The 26,103-nt window shown below is 32.9% G+C and overlaps 1 protein-coding gene and 2 long non-coding RNA genes across 3 annotated transcripts in view; all 3 read right to left on the bottom strand.

The window, feature by feature from the left end:
- Window positions 1-47: 47 nt before the first annotated feature.
- Window positions 48-3,846, bottom strand: LOC133194592 (uncharacterized). The gene is made up of 3 exons (XR_009722128.1): window positions 3,581-3,846; window positions 3,145-3,429; window positions 48-326 (listed from the first exon to the last, which is right to left on the bottom strand). It is a non-coding gene; the product is annotated as an uncharacterized LOC133194592 (long non-coding RNA).
- A 3,656-nt stretch (window positions 3,847-7,502) lies between these two features.
- LOC133194593 (uncharacterized) lies at window positions 7,503-10,465 on the bottom strand. The gene is made up of 2 exons (XR_009722129.1): window positions 10,291-10,465; window positions 7,503-8,332 (listed from the first exon to the last, which is right to left on the bottom strand). It is a non-coding gene; the product is annotated as an uncharacterized LOC133194593 (long non-coding RNA).
- Window positions 10,466-11,553: 1,088 nt separating this feature from the next.
- The window catches only part of LOC133195682 (hemicentin-1-like), a 70,206-nt gene continuing 55,656 nt past the window's right edge, over window positions 11,554-26,103 (bottom strand). Inside the window, exons 2-3 of the mRNA XM_061331587.1 lie at window positions 12,698-12,982; window positions 11,554-12,264 (exon numbers count right to left, since the gene is read on the bottom strand). Of these exons, the coding sequence (XP_061187571.1) occupies window positions 11,918-12,264; window positions 12,698-12,982 (632 nt within the window). The 3' untranslated portion in view covers window positions 11,554-11,917. The remainder of the gene's footprint in view (window positions 12,265-12,697; window positions 12,983-26,103) is intronic.

Here is a 26,103-nt window from a genome sequence, read left to right on the forward strand (position 1 = left end):
GAAAATCATGTGTCTTAGCTTACAGAGCACCGTTACCCTGCGGGACGACTGAAGACCAGTGGGCACAACTGAGTTATTAGCCATACATATGATGTTCTTTCCGTTGTCCTCTTTGTTGACTGTAATGTTTAATATTGCATTCACTATGTGAGTTTGAGTAGAAGGGTCGATCGTACAGGAAACGTACGTTGATTTTAAGTATGTTTCCCGGAATATCCACCAGAGTGATACAGGTGGACGACCCCCAGAAGATGAACACGTGACCGTTATCTGATTGCCCTCCTTTGTGTTTTGAATTTTGGAAATTTTTGTGGTTCTTGGTCTTACTAAAATAAAAAAAAATGTATGTATTAAAAAAATCAAACATTAAAAGCATCAACACATATGCCTTCTCTATGTATCAAACAAGCATTCATCACGATAAATCAAAGAGCAGGCGTTTTGACGTCATAGACAACTGCTTTCTCAGTAAAAATGGAAATCGCTTTTTTCTTGTTTTGTGATTGATCATCCACAAAATTATCTTTTCAAAAACCATTCTGATTCTACGTACAGAACTCTGAAGTTGATATTAAAAAATGATGGGGTCCCTCGTTCGGAAATTCTATGTATTGTTTGGAGACCAGGTCCCATAACAATCCTATTTGGATTTGATGGGCACTAATTTTTCTTATTTATTACCTCACCTACTTCTATACTCTTATAAAGCAAAATTAATTCAAAAACATCTACACGAGATGAAGAAAACAATTGCTGTGATCTTCAACTCGACCTTTAGATATATTTACTGCAATTTATCAATCATCAAGCTACTTTCATTCATATGTCGACTCGATATATCCCAATAAACTTGAAATTGAAGACACTACAGAGTCTGATATACATGTATCATATTGGGTGTTGTATAACAAGCGGGGTGATTTCAGCTTTTCAATAGTCAACATGTATTGTTTATGTAGTAATATTTACATTTGCAAATGTTTTCCTTTAAATAAGACTGTTAAAAGCAACGCGTACCTATATCCGTATAAACAAGGGTTCCTCGCGTCATAAACGTTTGACGTTATTTCTCAGTGAAGTCATAAAGGGTTGACGCTGAATCAATGGATCAAATACATGCCGTTGAGTTTGAAAAATAAAACATTTCACACGCTAAAGATCATAATCAGGAAAATATAAACTATAAATAAGTCATAAATGTAAATATAAGTAATAATGTATCATTTTTAAACATCTATCAGGATACAAATACGGGTTGGTACGAGATCAAATTTACCATAAAGCCCTTCGGGCTTTATGGAATTTGATCTCGTCACCAACCCTTATTTATATCCCGATAGATGTTTAAATATGATACATTATTTCTTAAATATTCCTATATCATCTGTATAAATGTTTATGACTTCCAGCTACTGTCTAAGTATTTTTCTGCGTGGTATTAATACGCTCTTAAGGTACATTAAATGAAGGTTCACAAAGTCAGTCTATGAAATAAGCTTAAATATCTACAGCAAACTGACAGAAATTGTAATTCCGCCGAATTCTGACCCAGTAAAAAGTATATCTACACTAATTGAATTCGCAAGATCATGTTATGAGTACATACAATCAATTTTTCAAATCGAGATAAGCTACTGACAAATAAGTTGATGTTACAATGATTTCAATAACATCGTTAAGAGTCAGCTTTTTAAAAAAATCTTCGGTCGTGATAATGACAGTTATAATGATTTTTCATACTTGAACAAAGGAAAAACACACAGGAGATCTTCAGTGTTTGGTGCTAGTGCATGTTCAGACAGGAATTACAAGTAGAATCTCCCTTTTCATTGCATGGATATTATAAACATAATTTGATGCGAGCAGGAAACACGTATTACTTTAACAAAACTGATGGAATGATTGGTCTAACCTGAATATGACAGATGCAATATACACTGACCCAAACTTCTAAGTGTTCACCTAACATTTTTCAAGTTATAAAGAACAAATGCATACATTAAGTATTTTTTTTTAATTTATGGTTAATGATGCAGATTTCAGTTCGATGTTGCGTAAATTTCATGTAGGTATCTCGTCAGACTTTAAAGCAAAAGGTACCCCAAAATGAAAATTCACATAAAATAATCTCTATGGAGTAAGACAACCACTCGCTCTAATTACTTCACGACATCCTTTTCTCATGGAAACCATGTACCCCTGAATAGAAGGTTAACCTATCTGCTGCCATACCTGCTGTATGGATATTTCTAAAGCGTTGAAATTGCGTGGAAGGGGGGAGGGGGGTTTTGACATTCCTTTTAAAAGTCCCAAATGTGTTCAATGGGATTCAGATTTTGCAGGCCAGTGCATCACACAGATGCCTTTTGGTCAACACTTAGACCCTCTTTGGGCGTCTCGCACGTAGGTGTACCTTTTCAAGGATGATTTAGACTGTTTTGAGATGATACTGGACTGCCATGAGCACCAATTTGTTTGCCATTTTCTTACCATGGAAGTTGCTGATCTAAATGTTTCTAAAGTGGTTCAAGACCATGTAACAATCTTTTGACCTGGTTGTGACGCGAAACCTTGGCCCCGGACGATGATCCAGATCACTTCCGGTTTGGTTAAATTTTGTCCAAAACTTTCAAATTTGATAAGTTCGCGATGAAAATAACGCACAATTTATAGAAATATGTGTTTAAATGGATTTTTTTTACTGGATATTAATTTTTAAAAGTAATATCAAGGACAAATAAACACTGAAATAAAAATGAGTTAAACGTGTCGTAAGGATGATCCAGATATCAACATTGCAACGGCTCTCCCTCCTTCCTCAAAGGTCATTTTGCCCTTGTTTTGTGTTTTTTAATTAAACCCGTTCTTAAAGATCGATAATGGTCACAAAAAGAAGCTGATTACGCAAAACACGTGTCGTAAAGTACCGATTTATTGTTTTTAAGCTTCGTCACGGGACATTGGTTTTCATCGGTGATAATTGATTTTCTTTCGACAATTGTTAAGATGACTCATTGGTTATAATAATTTGAAAATGTCATACCATTCTATCATGTAAATTTTTAATAAATACATTTATTAGAGTGAACACTTAGAAGTTTTGTTAAGTGTACAAGAAAATGATATTCAATACATTGTACTTACAGTCAAGGAATATTTGAACAATTCTTCTCATTGGCTGTGATAAAGCAGGATTGTATGAAGTACATGTGTAGTTCTGGAGGTCATCGACTCTTGTAGGAAGAAAGCTGTACATAGTAGCATTAATACCAGTAGATAATAATGCAAAGTCTTTATACCATGACACATTGGCAGGAGGATCACCACCTGATGACTGACATGACAGATTTAAAGGAGATCCTTCTGTACCATTGACTCATAAGGTGCCATTTTCATTGTAGGAATCAATGTTTATGCTGGAAGGAGGCACTATAAAAATAATGCTGAGTATTAACACTTTTGAATACTTGAACAGGAAAGCTGAGTATTAACTCTTTCGAATAATATACTTAAATGGAAAGGCCTCTCCACTGTTCAACTAATAAAAAAAGAATAACTTCGTGATAACGTAGATATTTACAATATAACTTAAGATAAATTTTGCTTTGTTGTGGAGGGTTAGTGTTAACAACACACGAGTACAGCCCCACGTCCTCCTCTCTGGTGAGTCCTGTTATCTTAAGGTCGTACCCCCCTGTCTGTGTATTCCTCACCACCGTCAAACGTTCTCCTCTGGACAGATTAGGGTTTTTCTCCTCATTATAAAAGTAGGCAGTCATTGAAGGTGGTCCATTCCAACTTGTTCGTCCATGTACGTATGGTGGTCTTAAAGGACATTTTAATCGTATCGTTCCCCCTTCCTGTCCATAGATGACAGCACCACTTGATTGGCTGCAGACTTTAAAAAAGACTTTAAATAGTTTTAAATGAATCTTCAATACCCAAGTTAAAATATTAACTTCAAGAAATGCCAATGACATTTTAACACTTTATGTTTTGTTTTAATGGGTCTTTTTAGAAGGAGGAGGAGAAGGTCTTGATAAATCTTATCATCTGGAAAAATAGCATCACGAAGAACACACTTTTTAAATTTAATTTATTCTTTTAATATATAAAGTATCAAAGTTGGTAATTTTTTTCAAAATGACGCGTTATTTCAATTGAAGTAATAAGTTTAGATAAAAAAAAAATAATGATATCAGTGGTTTGAATGAGACTATGATTATATATAAGTACTAAAAAATATTGTTTTGTTTAAAATTTGTTTTTGAAAGTTAAATTTTCAGTAATTTTTTGTTCCTTATACAGCCAGGAAGAATTGATCAAAAACACCTATTGTTCAAGGGATTTAAAAAAAATGAACGAATTATCTATAGCCTTTTCTTCCCTAAAAATGTTTCTTTTAGATATTTACAAATGTCCTTTACTTGTTACAAATTCAATGTAATCCTCTTATTTTTTTTAAATAGCTTTTACTCTACTTTCTGAAATATATGAACCATGTTAAGGAATTTCTAATTCGATACAATTATCAATCTCGTAATCTGTACTTTTTTATTTGTTTATACAAAAATAAAAGTCAAAATGGTAGTAATTGAATCTCATCGTGTATGCATAGTAAACGCAAAGTAAAAAGTTACATGTAAGAAAGCCTGAAATTAAAATACCTACTTAAAATGATATTAATGAATGCGACCTATTGAATATTGTACGTACCAAAAGGCAGCCTTGAGAGTTGAAGAAGAAACAAAAATACACAAGAAATGTAATACAGTGATCTGTGTGCAGTTGTATCCATTATCTTGTAGTTCTTCCGTGTTTATTTTTTGTAGTGAGAGTGTGAACAAAGAAATATTTATTACGACAAGTATGCTTTGACGGCGCGCACGATTTTTGTGTCATTTTCAGTACTGTCAGAACGAAATAAATTGTCCAAGAATAATGATTTTGGCTTAATCTTCAAGTCAAAGAAAACCTTTAATTGTGAATCTAGCATTTTATAATACATACAATATTGTTTTTCGCTCATCTGAGCTGAAAGGTCAAGGGAGTGTTTTTGTTCTGTGTCCATTAGCCCTTTCGGTAAACTTTACACATTTCGAACTCTTGTAAAAAAAAAAAATCCTCTGTCTTTTTCAACTTAACTTCCCTTAAAGCATCCTCAGGTGAATATAATTCAATTTGTTCAAATGGAAGGTCACGATCTCTTTCATAATTAAACATTTGTGAAAAATTATTAGTATTTTTCAAAAAATCCTTCTCGAGAATCACCTTGGCCAAAAAGGAATAAACATGCGAAATCTTCATCATAATGAGTAGATTCAAACCATGACACCGGTGGTAGGGTGGGATTTAAGGAATGTTTATTATAAATAAATTTTAAAATCCTCTCAAAAACAGCATGCGAACCCTCTTAACTAAAGTTAAGGAAATTTAAAAACTTTTTTTTGAAACTTAGAGCAGAGGTTCATCACTTCTTAATTCAAATTGCCTACCAATTATTGGGAAACATGTCAAACATGTCGACCGGTGTTATTGGCAAAGAGACCCTATAGAATATCGTAGAATTTTTGAGATGATGACTTTTTAAGCCTGTAATAGCAAATTAATTGTTAGGTATTATGTCATGTCTCGGTGTAAAATTTGATCCTTCGAATTGTAAGAACATGCTCTTACGCATTGAAATAGCTGGGAGAAAAAAAAATACCATATCCAGGTGATAGTGAAATTTTATTACATTAATAAGAAAAAATGACGATGTCAAAGCTGCATTCTTTTCTTCTGTCTGTAGGTTACTTGTTAATTGATAATTACCGTCGTCACAAAAAAAAAACATTCAAGTTTGAAACAGATGTATCAGATTGTAATTTTTCTTTTTAATTTTGAGTTTACTGGGAAAAATCAAGCTGAAAAATAATTGCAAGTAACCAGTTTTGACTGATGAAATATCGTTGAAATGTCAAAATGTTGAAGGCCACAGGAAAAGTTTCTTCCTCTCATGAGGGAAATTTTAAATAAATTCTGCTACATAAGAATATAAATACAGGTCGAATAACAAACGAACACAATTAGTGCTTACTGAAATTCCAACAAATTGTTGGAAGATTGGTGTCCAAGGACTGCAAGTTTATTGTCAATGAGAAACCCGAGCATCAAACAATACAAAATAGTAAGAATATTGATACTAAAAGGTTGTCCATAATATCACATAGGTATTAAATTTTTGGCTAAACAGTATATGTATGTATTTAATATAGAACTGAGATCAATCAATCAAGTGTTTCTTTAAAGATTTTCTTTCTTGAATTCATATCAGATGAGATATAATTAGAATTCTACAGATGCGATTACACGTATATGTCTTTCTGCAATCTTTAAAACTGTTTGTTTATCCGAAGAGTTTCATGTTTGCCTGCTGTCATAAGAACTGCTGTACAGGATGGTTAATATTATTAGCAAGTGTTGAGTCGTTTAAAAGTTTGCCGCTTTAATTTTATTTAACGTTCAATGTCTATCCTGTTGATTCATACACTGCTAAAATGCACTTTGAAATATTATGCACTTTGTATTTTTTCAAAGTGGGACCAAGTTAACGCACATATTAACGCACTTGGAAAAAAATGTGCACAGCTGGTTCAATATTCTTGATATGATAAATGATTAATTGAATCTAGTTTGATAACTTTTCGGTGATGACGTCACTTCTTGATCTGAGATATAAACGTTTAAAAAAAAAATAAGGGTTGACTTGTTCCCAAAGGTTCTCGTAACTGCTATAAGAGTAAAAAAGTCTTTTAGAAATAATGGAGGAATACTTGTTTAATAGCACAATTTGCTTTGTTTTTTATTTTATCCAGTCTGTAATAACTTCGGTAGATGTAGTTGTTTATTGTTTATTCCCGAACAACATGTTTTTCTTTTGATATGTATTGCAATTGATTTTGTAAAGTGACTTTGGCCAAAGTATAGTCATTTGGCTATTGTTGCCTAGATCAGCAATAAAGCCCATGAGTCTCTCTTCCTTTATATAATAGGGTGGTTATTTTTTTTTCAGGGAAGATTATTTCATTTTTTTAATCTATTTTACATAAACTCAAATTTATGGAGAGAAAGTATATCAATATCATACCAGTTATGTAAATGCATATACCTGGGTAGAAAAGATAAAGAGTTGGGCTGAGGGACCTTCTACTTGTCTTCTCCTCGTTCTCGATGAGGGTAGATCAATTCATCAGTTTTTCGAAAGAAATATAACAAAATAATGCTGGCTTTGACTAAAAATCTAAGTCCAACATTATTGATTTATAATTTTTTTTTCAAAGTGCGTCAGGTGTCTCCATGGTAAAAATATTGATGTTCACTCTTATTGCACTATGAAAATTTTTCAATTTGCGTTGAATTTGTTCCAGATTTAACGAATTCTGAAGAATTTGTTCCAAAGTACGTAATTTGTGCGTTGCCACAATGCACTTATACACCACTTATAGACAACAACTAGCAAGCAGAAATTTACATTTATTTTTCCCCCTACGTTTGCATTTGTATTTAGTTTTAAAATTAATCTTTTTAATTACAGCATTTTTTTGTCTGAAATTACTATACATGTACAATACAGTAAAACTTGTCTAATCCGGCGACCAGTGGTTCCAAAAATTTTGGCCGGATTAGACAACATCCGGATTGGAGAAAATTGAACCGTTATAGCAAGTTAAAAATTACATAGATATAAACAAAGAGTGGTAAATAAATACTTGATCAAATGTGTCATTTTTTACGGTTAACTTAAAAAAATCGTCTATTTCATTTGTTTTGAACTCTGTTAGTTCTTCAGAATTTTCATTTTCTGTTTATTTTTTTTAATCAGTAACGAAATATAATATCTCTTGGTCATTTATCGTGAAATGTTTAAAACACACTCCAAAACCTCATCGTAGCTGTAAATATTATTTTTGTAAGATTTCTAATTAATTTCTTTCTTTTAAAATTAATATGTTTGAATATTTAGACACTGTATTTGTTAATTTCAAATGTTATAATGAATATTGGACCAAAATCTTCTGTCGTTATGGTCGTTGTAAACTAGCGACACAAAGGGAAGTAATTCGAATTACAAGTCGTGCACGCAAAACGAAAGTAGAAATGAGGTCATGAATAACTTCAATAATTCTCCAAGTTATTCTACAGACAGGCTACACGCAACCATCACTATCACTCACTGTACATATCTTCATTCAAACTTAAATAGAGTTTTATTGAAACGTAAATCAATAAAACATTGTGTTCTTCTTTGCACTACAGTCAATTAGTCTCCACCTTCATGAAATATTGAGATCTGTAAAACAAAATAAATAAGCTGTATATTTAAAATCTTTTACATTGAAAAGTTACTTAAAAATAAGTTAAATATCATAGTTTATAAGTAACTAAAAGTAAATAACTGAATCAGTAACATATGTCTAAATAAGAAAATGTAGAGAAGCTTGCCACTCAATTTGGGTCAAGTGCATGTTAAACTTTACGTGAGCATGTTTGTTTGTTGTTTAATGTATCATCGAGGATTTTTCACTCATATTGAGATGCCACAACTTGCCGGTGGAGGGCTGCAAACTTAGACCTATACTCGGTGCTTGTGGCATTTGAGCAATGAGGGATCTTTTTCGTGCCAACACCTACTGCGGCACAAGACCTCGGTTTATGCGGTCTCATCCGAAGGTTACAAAAAACATGATTCATTTAGATCATTTTAGCCCTGTGAATTTCTAAAAAACAGAAAATCTAAACTGCTAAGTTGAAAATGCATATCATTTCATCTGAACCCTTTGTGACTTCATATCTTAAAAGGACGAAATTTTCCCGCTAGTCCACGTACTGATTTCATGACTTGTGTCATTATCCTCAAATCCTGATAAATTCTTCAAAAAGATGACAAACATTTCAGCTGTTTTTCAATATTTTGCATTGACCCCAATCTCTTATCAAAAATGTTCAAATTTATCATAAAAAACTGTTTCAGAGGACTATTGTCCATGATTCATTTTTTGTATCGAGGGATGGGCTAATATTTTAATTCTCTGCTGAAGATACTCAAATACACCAATTTTCTTAAAAGAAATAAAAAAAAACGTTGGAATTTCACAAAGTTTTTCATCAAAATATGAGCTCTCAAAGTAAAGTTTTTTTTATGGGCCTTGAAATCAGTAAGTCTTTGCTTTATATTGAGGTTGGAAAAGGGACAATTGGTCTCATTCGGTTTATAGGATATATGATCGGGGCCATTCTATATACAAAGTAAATCTAGCTCTTTTTAATATTTGTTTTACCTTCAGTGTTTTCCACAACAACGACATATACATTTCTGTTTTGGATGTTTCCTCTTTTTTTGTAAGACTGCAAGTAGGCATGGCATCATTAAACAGAATAAAATAAATTTTTAATCTTCAGAAAAACTATTTGAAATTTTTTTTATTGATGCACAGTGTACCTTTCGACATGTTTTCCACTGAAATCGTTTTCTAAAATGAAAGTATAAAAGACATTTGATTTATGATTTTGGTTTTATGCTGAAACACATGCACGTGAAGACAATGGCTCATGACATAAATGAAAATGTTTCAAACAAACTCAGATTCATAAACTCATACAGTTAGCAATTAAGAAGCCGAAATTATTAGATAAGTGATTACAAAAGAGGGAAAGCACTAGTACTGAAAGAGAACTAATTGTAAGACAGGTACTTCCGATCATAAATTCATTAACGTGAATGCATGTTTTAAAGATTATCAGTTCATTAGAAATTTAAGAAGAAGGCAATTGATTTCTTTTAAAATAAATAAATTTTGAGTCAGCCTCATTATGCAAACATTATTTCTGGATACTATTTATTTTCATAAGATACCATATACAAGGTCGCCCGCGTGGCGCAGTGGTTAGAGCGTCTGCTCTGGAGTTGCGAAGTAAGGGATTGATTCTTACGTCGCGGGTTCGAATCCCACTGTGGGACATGGAGACCGGTCCTTCGGATGAGACCGTATAAACCGAGGACCCGTGTCGCAGTAGGTGCTGGCACAAAAAGATCCCTCACTGCTCAATGGCCATAAGTGCCGAGTATAGGACAAACTTTGCAGCTCTCTACCGGCAAGTGGTGGCGTCTCCATATGAGTGAAAAATTCTCGAGAGGGACGTTAAACAGCATACAAACAAACAAAACCATATACAAGTACAAACATTGATATATCTGTTTAAAATATTGTAAAGGAATATTTAGATTTTTCAGTAGTTTTTCTTAATTACCTTTCATTTGCATTTTCATTTATTTAAACTGAAAAAAAAAAAATCTTTTTCGATCTGCAACAATGTCCTGATCGATGATCATCTATTTTGTGTGACGTCCTGCAAGACGTAATCTTCATTTCTAGTAACATAAATATGTTGTGAAAATTGAGATTATAGTAAAAGCAAATCACATAAAAAATTAAAGATTTATACTTACACATATCTTCGGAAACAGCATATTTCTAATTTAAAAAAATCAAATATATGTCAAAGCATTAAAATTTCAGAAATCTGAGCATATTTTGTAAATTCTTGCCTCTTTTATTACATATCCTCTTAAGGATGTCAATAGTTACACGTCCGGCACAGACAGCTAACAGAACAGTGGAGACAGATGCCAGTACGGGAATTAGAGGGGGAATTTCTGGAACCAGTTGATTTACCATTATATTAATCGAATACGTGTATCTTTATAAACATTTGCACTGTTTAATTCTATTTTATTGAAAATTTAACACTCAATAAATATAATGATCATTGCATTCTATATTTTGCAAAAATACATGTACAACTTGTTGAAGAAGATTTGCATAAGCTCTGCAGTGACTCGGGCTTCCCTGTAAGATATTGAAATGAATGGAGACTAAAGTTTTAAGGGTAAAATGTACTTTTATTACAAAACTTTTTTACTATTGACAATCTTCTAATTCAATGACTTTTGATGTTTTACTGTAAACCAGCTTTTATTCGCTTGTGATAAATATCTGGGAGATTTGCGGCCTTCTTAAAGTTGCGAATATTTATCGCCGCAAATTATTTATTTTAAAGGTTTCCTATGTCGAGAAAACTAATCGTCACGGATTAATTTTAAACTGCCGAATCGCGAATAAAAGATGACACGAATTATAGCTGGATTACAGTATTACGTACTTTCCTTTCATCTTACCTCAGTTAGACGGCCCTCTCTGTATCAATACTCTCTAAATTCAATAGCCAATAGGTCTCCGGTACATATTTCTGACAGTATGACGCTATGTTACATATTGATAGCTCTGTTTTATTTAACACACGTTTTCTTGACATGTAAGAAGTATAGCTCATCTTTATACAAAACTCGGTTGTAAAAATATATAGAATAACGCAATCAATTTCAAAATAACTTCCCGTAACATTAAGAATATAAAAATAGAAACGCAGAAATAAATAACCTATATATATATATATATATATATATATATATATATATATATATATATATATATATATATATATGTATGTGTGTGTGTGTGTGTGTGTGTGTGTGTGTGTGGGTGTGTGGGTGGGTGTGAAATGGCATTTGTGTTTTTGGTATTTTTAATTCCTTAGTATGTATGTAAAAAGTCTTTTCCTGTACATCTATATCGATGCCATTGATATTCGGAAGTACGCATTAACGGTGCAGAGTTGTTTTTCATACATCACTTATGTGTTTGAAATCTTATTATTAGACAAAGAAGAATCAATGCATAGTAGTTAATGTAAGTCATAGATATGTAAAACTGGAAAGTTTCAGTAAACAACTCAGAATCGGTTTGATAGAGGAAGTTTTCATGAATTTTTGAAAAATGTGGACCTGAAACAAAAACGTTACAACGTTTGTAAGACCTCATTTATGGTAATAGTAATAAGTGTTTTTAAATGCTAGCTTACAGATCACCGTCAGCCTCTGGGATGACTGAAGACCAGTTGGTACAACTGAGTTATTTGCCATACATATGATGGTCTTTCCGTTGTCCTCTTTGTTTACTGTAATGTTTAACATAGCATCCACAGTGTAAGTTTGAGTTAAAGAGTCCATCGTAGAGGAAACATACGTTGATTTTAAGTATGTTCCCCGGAATATCCACCATAGTGATGCAGGAGGACGACCCCAGGAAGATGAACACGTGACCATTATCTGATCGTTCTCCTTTGTATTTGGAATCTTGGCAATTTCCGGAATTGTCGGTCTCACTGAAAGAAAAATAAATAAAAATATGACATAGAGATCACACTTCACATTAAACTATAACGTAGTCAGAAAGATGCGCTGTATTTGTATTTTTGCCTTACACTAATTGATAATACGTCGTCAATATATCTAAATGTTGAAGTGAAGGCCATAATAAGAGACTTTTTTTCTTTTCAAGTAGAGGTTTTTGAATAAATGTTGTTTCAGGTGAATACAAAAACAGGTCGCATAATAATGGAGCGCGATTGGTACCCTTTGGAATTTTGACAGATTGTTGGAAGACATGATCTCCAAGACGCATGTAAATTGTTATCATAATTTGAAACAATTAGGAAACCTGTATTACTAGCCAACACAACTAAGAGAATATTTGATCATAATTGATTATACATAATGCAGTTTTCAAGAAAATGATATTTATGTCCTTGCACTTACGATCAAGGAATATCTGAACATTTTTTCGCATTGGTTGTGATAAACCTGGATTGTATGCAGTGCATGTGTAGTTCTGGAGGTCGTCGACTCTTGTAGGAATAAAGCTGTACAAAGTCCTATTAATACCAGTAACTAATAATGCAGAGCCTTTAAACCAAGACACAGTGGCGGGAGGATCACCGCCTGATGACTGGCATGACAGATTTAAAGGAGAGTCTTCTGTACCATGGACTCTTAAGGTGCCATCTTCATTGTAGGAATCAATGTCTATGCTGGAGGGAGGCACTATAAAAATACAGTTGAGTATTTACAGTTTTGAATACCTAAGGATCGAAAGTTACGAATAACACTTTTGAAAACTTAAACAGGAAAGACATCTCCACGTTTCGACTAATAAACAAGATGGGAACATCTTTCCAATAGCGTAGATATTTACAATATAATTTCAGGTATATTCTGTATTCTTTTGGTGGGATGGTATTTACATCACACGAGTATAGCCCCACGTCCTCCTCTTTGGTGATTCCTGTTGTTTGGAGATCGTATCCTCCTGTCTGCGTATTCCTCACCACTGTCAAACGTTCTCCTTTGGACACATTAGGGTTTTTCGCCTCATTAATAAAGTAGGTATACATTGACGGTGGTCCATTCCAAACCGTTCGTCCATTTACGTCTGGCGGTGATAAAGGGCATATCAATCGTATAGTCTCTCCTTCCTGACCATAGATGACAATACCACCTGATTGGCTGCAGACTTAAAAAAAGTTTAAATGACACTTCTTTGTCCTAAAAAATCATATCTAATTTAAATAATGTAACTAAAATCCAATGATATTTAAACGTTTTTTAAAATTTTGTTTTTTATAAAGTATATTTCTAGGAAAGCAGAAGAATAATACCTGTATAAGTCTTGAAAATCTGGACCATACCAATTGTAGTGTTAAATATATTTCTTGTTAGTAGTAAATCGTTGTTTTTATAAAATGTAAAAGGTTCTTTCAATGCAATTGAAATATGACAGGGAGGTTTCAGCAATGCAAAGTTGAAAATTTTAAAATAAAGCCTTCGAGGGGAATGAAAATAATAAATCCAACCCACAAGTTAAATAACCCTTACAGTTAAATAATATATATGGCTTTTCAACATAAAACAAAAATAAATTAGTGAGATAAAGCGCCACCACTGTAATCATCAAAGTTTTACTTTATTTCTCTTGTTTTGAACTAAGTAATCAAAATTTTAATCACCACGCAGTGCAGTTAAGGTGCCAAATGGAAATATCGGCGAATTTTTTTTAGATAGACAAATACATTCTTTACAAGGATGGACGTTTCTTTTTATGACTTTACTATTATCAGACAAATGTAATGTGGTTGAAAACTACATGTTGAGGACTATTAGATTTCTTATTTAGACTTGTCACGTGATGTGGCAGTCATGTGATTTTAGCAAATATACCTGAAGTATTGAGGTCAACTATAAATTCTAATATTGCAAGGGCATAACCAAAAATACATTTTTCATTGTATAAATATAACTTGATCCGCCTCTCACTGCATACAAACTGCGTCAAATTTTACGATATGACGTCACATTGACAAGTGCATTGCGAACAGTAAATTGTTTATATATTGCTCTGTGGGACTTAACCAACGACAATAATGCATGCACTAGTTAGTATTGATGTAGTTTAAAGCTATTCAACAGTTTAAAATAGCAGATCATTTCATTTTGTGGTACTTTGAAGAACTTATATTTTTTTGTGATGTCATAGTAAGCATTTCCCGTATAAATTAGGCACCGCCTTCTTACTGCAGCCTTAACTGTGCTGCGCAGAGAATATTTTTTTATGTGTACTTAGAGAGTAGGCTAAAATAAAACAAATGTTTTATAGACAACAAACACAATGTCTGTGTTTCTCGTAAAACAAGGAATACAACCGGAGTTTTCTTTGTTTTTAGGTAGCAGTTGTTTTAACAAATCATGTAATCATGATGGATTGTTATGAATCCATTACTGATTTTTTCTCAAGGACATAAAGGTCTTAAAATTGAGTTCATGGTTTGCCAACCTGATACTGTTGGTTTCAATGAGGTTATTATACATGTACGTATACTTTAAAGAGTTGTTTTAAAATTCTCTCATTGAAGATTACCCTTTTAGCTCTTTTATTCATCTAAAAAAACCAAGAATTACATGTATGCAGCTCATAAAAATAGATTGGGCAGCTATCGGTAAGAGGTACATTTTTTAAAAACCAACACATTCTCTATATCCCAGTTTTCCTTTTGACAAATCTTACGTGTTTTAAATTCAATATATTTTTTTTCTACGAGATCCTCAGCATTACTCTACATTCCTTACACATATAAAAGATATTATTTGATTACCAACTTCTTACGTGTACATACACTTCACTTTTATTTTATTCTAAAAAAAAAGTAGTGATGTCAGTAACGGATATTCATATACTTAACATATCAAATACGAAGTTAAAGAAAACGTTATAGAAGAGCCTGGAAACAGAATACATAAAACAATTTCAAGTATCTTCTGAAAATTGTACGTACCAAAACGCAGCCTAGAGACTTGAAGAAGAAAGGACAACACAAAAGAAATGAAAGACCGTGATTTGTGTACAATCTTATCCATCATCTTTTAATACTTGTACTTCCGTGTCTATATTTGTAGTATATATATATACATGTGTGTTTGTGAATGTGTGTATGTGTGTGATGAATAAGTGCGAAAAGAAAATGCATTCACATTGCGCACGCTATTAGTTGTCAATTTTGGTAACGTCAAAATGACGTTTTATGGGCAACATCAGAAATATAAGTTCCTTCCTGTACGAAATGTCCGCCCGGAACATAAGGGAAAAGAGGCGCACTTGGAGAAGGATTCCGGGCGTCAGTTTGTCTCACTACATATAAAGTGATAAACAGGTTCCAGGCCAAGAGGAAACCAAGCAGAATTGGACAGGAATTTGAGGCGAAAAATGCAAATGAGCTACGCACCGGAAAAATAAATGACACCTAGAAAAAAAAAAAAAACGCCTGGAAACTAAAATGCCGCCTGAAGGAGAATTACGCCTGGAAAGTCCTTCTCATTATATAATACTATGTGACCTAAAACCTATGTAGCGAAGAAAAGCAAAGTTATGATTTACAATGTTAAAGTAAAAAATCTAGCCTTTTTAACACATTGACAAGTCAGTAACATCTAAAATAGCATAGAAATATAATTTATGAAAGCCGTTTCATTTCTTTGCATAAGGGGCAATGAGACACCATCATGAGTGTAAAATTATATCTAAGAATATGACAAACTTTTTAAAATACATTTATCACGTAAATGATGACAATGAATCAAGCAAATGACTTAAAACAGTTCATGTACTCAGTACTTTACAGTTTGAGTGGTTTACTCTTGAGTGGAAGTTCTTTACAACAGGCCTTTAAAAGCACAGAAAAGCCATCCTAAATGTCAATAAATGGAAGATGAACCCAATCATTCTAAGAGAAATGGAGCAAAGTTGTCTTTGTTACAGAGCAGAAAGCCAGCGGGATTGTTAGTTAATCATCAAAGACAAAATATTGTTTATAAGGGTACCATATCAAATTTTACCTAGAAAAAAAAGAAAACTGACACATATTACAAGTTCTTATAATGGTTTATTGGCAGTCATGGCCACTGCTGCTCTCATAACTGCACATACAAATATGAAAACAGTTCTGAGGGGGGCCTGGGGACAGATGTACACCCGGAAATTAAAATAAAGATCATGTTCTTTAATACTTTTGAAATAAAATTAATTGTAAAGTCCAGGTGAGCACTACTTGTAAGCTAGACTATGCAGCAGATGCATATATGTAGTCTGCCTCACCAGTAGAGCTACCCCCCACCCCAACCCTCCTTAAACCTTAAACACCAAAATCTCTGACATACTCAAACTGTAAGTAAAAAAAGTCTTATGAACCTTTGAATAACCAAAACGTCTAATTAATTTTTTACCTATAGAGCCTGATAAACAAAAATGTCATTAATACTATTTGGCTTTGATAAACCGATTTAACTTAAATGAGTTAAAGCTAATCAAATTTCACAAATAAATCTTTTAATTTCTTTTAACTTTGTAATAATCGAGGTATCCAAGAAAACCTGGATGGGAAACTTTCTCAAAGTCCATAAAAACATTGATGAAAAAGTTTTCCATCTTATTTACCTTAGATACTCAATCAATAAAAAAAGCAAAATTTATTTCTTAGTAGGCCTGAGTATAGCAAGTTACCAAGCGATGTAATATTTATTTGTTTGCTTGTTTGTTGTTTAACGTTCCTCTCAAAAATTTTTCACTCATATGGAGACGCCACCACTTGCCGGTGGAGAGCTGCAAATTTTGACCTATATTCCGCACTCAGAGCTATTGAGTATTGAGGGATCTTTTTCGTGCAACATTTAATGCAATACGGGACATCGGTTTATACGGTCTCATCCGAAGGACCGGTCTCCACGTCCCACAATGGGATTCGAACCTGCGACGGAAGGATCAACTCCTTACTCCGCGACTCTAGAGCAGACGCTCTACCACTGCTCTACGCGGGCTGCAATCTTTATCACGATACGGTAATGCAATACAACATGTGTCAATAGAGTTATCAGTATGTATATCTTTATATTTTTTTGGTTTTGTCTATCCCCAAAGTAAATGGATATCTCGATGAAACCAAAGTTTATTACCGGTAAAGTTTATTACTGGTGGATTCAAAGTATTAACCTTGTATTCTCTTTTTTATCTACCTTGTCAGGTCTTACGTACTTTTTTCAAGCAAGACAATAAAAATTAACTTTTACTGTATCAAAATATACACCCACCAGACGATACGATATGTGTATCATACACCTTTTTGACCAATACATTTGATGTAATAATGTAAAACTGTATTGTTACACCTTTATTTCTTGATATTTCTCCTTCAATGATATTAATAAGCAAGAAAAAATTAATGGTTCGTCAACAGTTAACTTGTACGTGAATAATATAATGAATAAACAATTAATGTTTATATTAGCTATTTCATCACCATCTGCCGTTTGGAGCGCAATGTACTTGCAAATTCCTCAAAAGGCTTTTAATCCAAAGTTTAACGGTTTTATACATAAAGTTACTTAAAAAAATCCTCTTGACAAATCTTTCTAGATCATCGAAATTTAAGGTTTCATTTATTTGTCTATTCATCTAAATCTCTACAGTCTTCAAACATTTTCATTAAATAATAAATACATGTATATCAATGTCTAGATATGTGGAGACGATACAAGTAATCTGTGCTTGTAACAACTTGAAAAGGATTTTCTCTTCTCGCATTGTGAAAATTTTTCCTTATGGATGCACATCTATTTCGATATCCACCCCCACCCCCCCCCGTTTCTTTTCAATAAAGTGTATTGTCATGCAGACAATGTAATAAAGGAAGATAACTGAAAAGCAGCCACAGAAGTATCAATATAGTCCAAAAACATAAAATAAAATTTTATAGACCGTGGGCAAAAATGTAAATTTTTTTTTTGGTTTGAAAAAGTGTTGTGGAAGGAAAAATTTGAGTCGACTATTTTGCATAATCTTAAAATGTAGTTTCAGCTAATGTATGAAAATATATGTGACGAGAGTATCAAGAATTTTTTCAGCTTATCAAAAATGCCCACTCTTATCAATGTAATGAAAATATTACAGGATAATTTGTGCAATTGGATATTTTTCCTCCAAGCTTTCAAACAACACCTTAATATATAAAAAAAATTCAACTGCATCAAAAATCTTGTCATACAGCTTCGCATTGTTTATTTATTTAGACGCTGATGATTCCTCCGCAACCTCTTCCTGTTGTAAAAAAGAAAATTTTGAATTAATGAATGAGGAAAAACACGTTTAAGATGTGAATTTTTTTCTAGCATTTTGTTGGCTAATAACATCTATTTATGTTTTCAATATTGCATATCATAAGCCTTGCGGAAAAAAATTGTTTTTGCAACAACTGTTTCTAGGATTAAAAGATGAAGGGTGATCAGAAAAACATTGAAAAAAGGGTGTTGACAAGTATTAACAACGCGGCTAGGATAAGGTTGACCAAAAAATATCACAATGTGCCAGCTGCAGTAACCTCTCTGAACTATCTAGAGATGACTATATAATGGTATATAACGTCAAGTTACTACAAACTTCAGCTGTCATGACAGGGAAAGTGTCATAATTTTTACATACATCTACCTTTAACATGACATTTATATTTTTTTTTTTACGGTCTTCTGGATTTTTATTTTAAACTTTAATGTGCTGTTATGATGGTGAACACATGCAATATTTCATCGTTATACCTTTTTCTTGTCTCATATGTACGTATTCAAACAATAACAAAAAAAAATTGTGAAATCCCCCTCCCCCCTTCCACACGTCCGTAGGCAGAGTTAGAATTTAGAAATCGTGTATACATCAGACTAAAATCCTCCTTTATTTGTGAGTAAGTTAAATTTATCGTGAAATATTTTCTTAAGAAGTAAAATTCAGACTAGCCCCCTGCAATTTATATGTACCCAAGAAAACGTGAAATTGACTTATGTAACAAACTACGGAAGCCCGTTGAGGCCAGTTCAGAGAAATAAATAAATTTTATTGCGTTTAAACGCAGTTATTATTGCGTTTAAACGCAAAACATTGCGTTTAATCGCAATAATCATTGCGTTTAAACGCAAACGATTGCCCTTAATCACATTGTATATTGCAAACCAATTGCGTATAATCACGAAAGATTGCGATTGAACGCAATCTTTTACGCTTAAACGCAATACTTTTTGCGTTTAAACGCAATAATATTGTTGGGTTTAAACGCAATAATATTGTTGGGTTTAAACGCAATAATACTGTTGGGTTTAAACGCAATAATTTTGCGATTAAACGCAATAGTTTTGCGATTAAACACAATAATTTTTGTGTTTAAACGCAAAAATTTTGCGATTAATCGAAATAATCTTTGAATTTAAACGCAATAATAATTACGCTTAAACGCAATAATATCTTTGCGTTTAAACGCAATATTCTTTGTGTTCAAATGCAATAATTTGTATCAAACCTTTCAGAATGCAACAGATCTACACATACTGTTATATATTTTTTATTTCTTTCTTTTTTTCATTTATTAGGAAATTGTATATTGTCTACCTTTATAGAATCAGATTCCTCCGAGGAAAACGATCTCTGAAGGGATAAATCACCGATGTGAATTTATAGAGGAGAAACAGAAACATGTTGGATTGTAAATACAAAGGCAACCTAAGAACGAGACATGTCTTTAACTTACTAAATCGCTATATTTTTAATGAAGATTTGGTCAATTGCTTAATTACAATCACAAATCACTTGTCCATTTTGTTATTTTGTTCTACTTTTAAACAAATTCTGTAAACAATTAGAAGTTATCTTCTAAATAAAAGACTAAAGAAAAAAAAAGAATTGTTAAAAAACTATCCCCCACGTTTCGGTCACAAAGTTTAACCCATGTATAAATGGGTTCAGGAAAAAACATGTATCGGAATTAAGTATAACAATTGATCAAAGGATTCATAACATGTATAACATTGGGTTCTAATACGTTTAAGACATTCTGGTTGTTAGGATGCCATTGTTTTACTACAATTTCAAAACCTGGAAAATTTTGCAAAAAGACACAGAATCAAATGGTTTTTTGAAGTGTCGGCTCCTGCTAATTATAAGCTTTGGCTTATTGATGTCTAATTTTGAAACTACAGTACCATTGTGTTTAAATGCAAAGCGAATCCTTACAAGGAAGGCCGTGATCGGGAGGTCGTGAGTTCGAATCTCGGTCTCGACTGACCTAAGTCGATAAAAAATGGGTAGCAACTGTTCCTTCGCCATGCGCACGGCACGTTGAAGTTGCGGGTCCCTCGGATGAGACCTCAAAAACCGAGGCCCCGTGTCACGGCAGGCGTTGGCACAATAAAGATCCCTCACTGCTCAATGGCCCTGAGTGCCGAGTAAAGGTCGAAATTGAAGCCCTTCACCGGTATATGGTGACGTCTCTAAATGACTGAAAAATTCTCGAATGGGACGTAAAAACGATAAAATTATTGTTTTTAATCGCAAAAGTATTGCGTTTAATCACAATATCATTGCATTTTATCGCAATCTTTCGCGATTAAACGCAAAGTGTTTTGGATTTAAACGCAAAATACATTGCAATTAAACGCAATCTTTTGCGTTTAAACGCAATGATTATTGCGATTAAACGCAATTTTTTTGTGCTCAAATGGAATAAAAAATAGTTCTTTTTCTGAACTGGCCTCAACTGGCTTCCGTAACAAACCGTTCACAATAATTTTGTTTTTTACTTGTGCCGATGCAATTTTTATGCAACATTAAGAAAAAATTGGAAGTGTCCGTCACGTGATCATCACAGTCATGTGACATCACAAAATTGCTTTTTTATAATACCCTATTAAACTCTCTTCACAAAATTATTTTCAAAACCTAGCTCAAATTACAATGGTATTTTTTAAATGCATATCAAGCCTTTGAACAGCCTTAACATAGCTGCGAGGGAGCTGAGAGTTTCAAAAATTTAGGATCAACTCTGTCTGTATATTTACTTATACCTAGCCAATCTCCCTGCTCCACTCAAATACACCATGTTATTTTACAAACATAAACATGTAAAATTAACAATCTTATCATTATAGTATTCATGTCTATGTGTGTGTGTGTGTGTGTGAGAGAGAGAGAGAGAGAGAGAGAGAGAGAGAGAGAGAGAGAGAGAGAGATGAGTTAAAAAGAATGTGGCTGACAGATAAATAGAGGAGGAAGCAAAGCTAATAAACTTTCACTTGCCCAATCAGTTAAATTACTAGAATGATGGAAATTTTAGTAATGGAATGGAGGAATCGAAAAATTAGTAAATCTACTAAATGCTTAGTAATATCCAGTGCTGAATGAAGTAAAATATTAGTTGTCTGTTTAGTTAAATAATTATTTAACAAAGTAAACTTACTTAACACTCTATAAAATCTACATTTAAAGTAGCGGTTGTATAGTCAGCATATTTTATTAATTTTGTTAGTGTATTTTACCGGTAATTGTTTTAGTGAAGTTGCCCTTATTGGTCCTAAGTCCTCTATCAATCCATTACGTCGCAATCTATTGTAGACACTCAGAAGATGGTCTCTTGTAAGATATGCCCGGAGGAACTCCAGTCTAGCTTTCATGCTACACCTTTTTTCCATGCTTGCAAATTGAGTTACTTAAAAAAATAATTTAAAAAAGAAACCACATTTAGAAATTCTATGGTTCAGATCACACTTTTATAGAGGTTATCTGCTGCATAATGTTGCATAATGTTGACAATGTAATGATGTAAGTAGAAATTGTGGTTGAGGATCGACAAAACTTTCACTGATTTTGGCACGAAATCTAGCCTAATTTGTATGTTTTAAACGTGCCTTTTTGGAGAACATGAATTTCGTATATCTAATTTTGGATAGACCTCGAATTGATACCATTCCGAGGAATATGTGGACCATGCTGCCCGACCAAGCTTTACGTGCGTCAAAGATGTTTTAATTAAATGTATGGAGATAGCGAAAAGTATTCAAGCTCAAAAGTCCAATAAACAATACAAATTTTGAATCAGAGCAATTACAACCTCTAAAACATTGGAGGTGGGATCAGGTGCCATGAAGGAGTGAGCATACCCTGCCGACGGGTCACATCCGCCCGTGTGCTCCTTGTCATGATCGAGAAATAACGTAAAAAAACCGTCGACAATTCAATGTGTAAATAATGGCCCAACAATTAGTATGAAAAACGTCAGTCAGCATTTGACTTAATGATAAATTGCATTTGCTGACAAGGTCATTGTATCGTCCATAGAACTTATGAAATAACGACTTAAAAGGAGACTGGTGATATTCTTGTTTCATCAACTTGTTTGTCAATAACTTACCTCGTTTTAGAAATTGTTTAAACGTAATGAATGCTCTTGCGTATTGAATCAACTGGGAGATATAAACCCCGTATACAGTTGATGAAGGAATATTTCTGCATAAGTAAGGGAAGTTTCCGATTTAAAAGTTAAAGTTATCACGTTTATCATGAAGCTTGGTTGTTAGATTACCATTACCATCCTTTTCTAGTAAAATATCCAAATATGAAACAGATGTGTCAGACTCTGTGGTTATCCTTTAATTCAAGCTTACTGGGATATATCTTATCGACATAAGAATGGAAATAACCACTGTTAATTGACAATACGTCGTCGATATATCTAAATGTCGAGCTGAAGGCCACAGCAAGTGTTTTCTTCTTTTCACATATAAAATTGTGAACAAATTCTGCTTCATATAAATACAAAAATAGGTCTGCTAATAACGGGGCGCAATTGGTGCCAATGGGAATTCCAATAGATTGTTAGAAGACTTGGTCTCCAAAAACCACATAGATATTGTCAATCAGAAACTCAAGCATCTTTTTAATATCAACTTCTGAGTACTTGAGTGTACAATCAAAATGTTTTTTAACAAAATAATTTTGCAAATGATCAATGACAAGGTAAGTAGATTTACGAGTTCTATTTTTATTGAAAAAACAGCTGTCAATGATATCAAACAGCCTGGACTTTAATCCATCCTCCAGAGGATTTCTGTACACAGAAGTTTGCAATTATGATACCTCCTCTCCAAATTTTCACAAGATTTGACAAATCATCTTCTTGAACCAAATTCCTTCTTCATTTAGCAATATAAGTGGATCCCTGACCAAAAATAGCATATATTTATAATCAGAAACCCTCTTATGTGTGTACTATTCCCTTAGCGTATCAAATAGCATATCATGATTTGCCTTCAAAAATGATTCTAAAATGTCAGGTCAAGCTGATACGCATTTTGTGACGATACAGCCTATAACTAATTTCTTATCCAATCAAGTAGCGCGTTATCAACTGATTTGAAATTATATTACTGTAATCAATGAATGTATTAAAACTGAAAAGGAACCCTGAATTCATAACATTTCCTATTATACACTGTTTTGAGTATATTTCGATAGTCGTAAGTTTGCTTAATTTATAATTTAATTTGCAAAATTGAAAATATTTACTTAGCACAGACGGATCCAGCAATTTCCGAAAGGATGGGGTTCAATGGTGGTGCCCCTTCCCACCATACACATGCACACTCGGACAAAGATTCACACACACAGGGAGAGAAAAATATTCTTAGGCCGTAGTACAATATATGTTTGTCAAATACGTCTCTTTATTCTTTTAAAATGCACCCCCAATCCGGATTTAAAAAAAAAAAAAAAAAAAAAAAAAAAAAAAAAAAAAAAAAAATTAAACATTCCAAAAACTACCGTAGCCTTAGAATAAATTGGATTTGCAAAATTTCCATTAAATACAGAGAATAATTCAGAATGAAATAAATTGTCCAAGAATAATGATTTCCGGCTTAACCTTCAAGTCAAAGAAAACCCATAATTGTGAACCTAGCATTTTATAATATATACAATATTGTTTTTCGCTCATCTGAACTGAAAAGTCAAGGGAACATTTTTGTTCTGTGTCCATTAGCTCTGTCTGTAAACTGTACACATTTAGAATTCTTGTCAAGAATTTCTCTGTCTTTTTCAACTTAACCTGCCAAAAACACTACTGGACGAAAAAAGTGCTGAGAATCCCAAATTGTACTGATAATGTTTGATAATTACTGATACTGTGCTGTTTTTGCTGATAAATACTGATATTTACTGTTATTCTTACTGTTGTTACTGATAATTTTAGTTGTTTCTGATAAATACTGATAATTACTGTCGTCTTTACTGTTGAGTCTGATAAATACTGATAAATACTGTTGATGTGCTGTCGATGCTGAGATTTACTGATAATTATTATATATTTGTTATATAATACAGGATTTTTGCATCCCTGATATGAACACAGGCACGCGCCCTGTATTACACACCCTGTATCAGCACCCTTTATTTCACCCTTTATCACACCCTTTATTACACCTTTCTGGAACATCTCTGTATTTTTCATTTGGAGTATCTCGGATCTTTTTCTATTTGTTAATGAAGTTTATTTAAATTGTAATTTTATTTCATCAGATATCTTACGCTATTCAAAATAATGATTTGTTTAATTTATAATTATTTCATTTCTTATCGCTGAATGCATTGCCTTTGGGGGGAAAATGAGAAACGGAAATTCAACAAAAACAGAACACATTCGATTAATTAAAAAATGGTAATTAATTTACAAGTTTATATAAGATTTTTAGACACTATTTTCAAATATATAATAAAAACAACAATACATGACAAAATCTGTATCACACCCCATATCAACCCTCGACCAATATCAGCCCTCTGGCCTTCGGCCCTCGGGCTGATATTGGAGTCTCGGGTTGATATGGGGTGTGATACAGATTTTGCCATGTATTATTCTCTATTTACTGTGGTCATTGTTCTTTGGCTGAGAAGGTGCTAAAAAAGCTTGAGTGATGATTAATTATTTTAAAGAAAGCATTTTATCAACAAAATTCATTACAATCTACTTACTAGTTAAATTCTAAATGAAAAAGTCACATGAATTATTTGTTTTCACATTTCATTATTCATTCATTTATTTTATTTTCTTCTTCTTCTTCTTCTTCTTATTTTTTTTACATCTTAATGTTAAAATTAGATCAAAAATGTTTATGTTTTCCTTTATCTTTATATTTCTCCTTTGTTGTCAATATCTGAAAGCGGGGTGTACATGCAGTGGTTAATCTACCTATGCAGGTACTTTTTAAAACATTTTTTTTTATTCAGAAAGGTTTTTTTTTTTTTTTTAAAAAAATCCCATCTCATATTTTTTTCCGTGTGTATTTGTACTGTCGTTAAAAATTTTAGGAAGCATCTTTAATACAGTCAATGGCTGCAATTAAATTTATAATTTCATGTAGTGAACTTGAATATTTGACAAGTAACATGAGTTCCGTCTGCTCTGTTAGTGGAGACCCCCTCCCCCTTTACAAACCATCCTCCTTTTAACAAGGCAGTATTAAATATTTCTCACAAAAATCTATTCATATAACATATACTATGCCCTTTAATGAAGAATGTGACAGGTTCAAATAACAAGATTTAATCATGATCTTAAATTCGTTGAATTATCTCTTAATTTTAGCTAGTGCGCTCTAGTTCTATAATTTATGTCCTCCTCGCAATATTTTTAATATCATTTTGTGGTATCAAGCTACGTGTATCTTTTTTTTAAGTCATCAGGAAGTACATGTAGAAATCTTATGCAGTGTGATTTTCATTCAATGAAATACGCATCTTTCTTTCTTCGTTA

The sequence above is a fragment of the Saccostrea echinata genome, unplaced genomic scaffold, assembly GCF_033153115.1.
Source record: "Saccostrea echinata isolate AGI-Se365-2 ecotype Australia unplaced genomic scaffold, CSIRO_AGI_Sech_v1 ptg000029l, whole genome shotgun sequence".
In the NCBI taxonomy this organism is placed as follows: domain Eukaryota; kingdom Metazoa; phylum Mollusca; class Bivalvia; order Ostreida; family Ostreidae; genus Saccostrea; species Saccostrea echinata.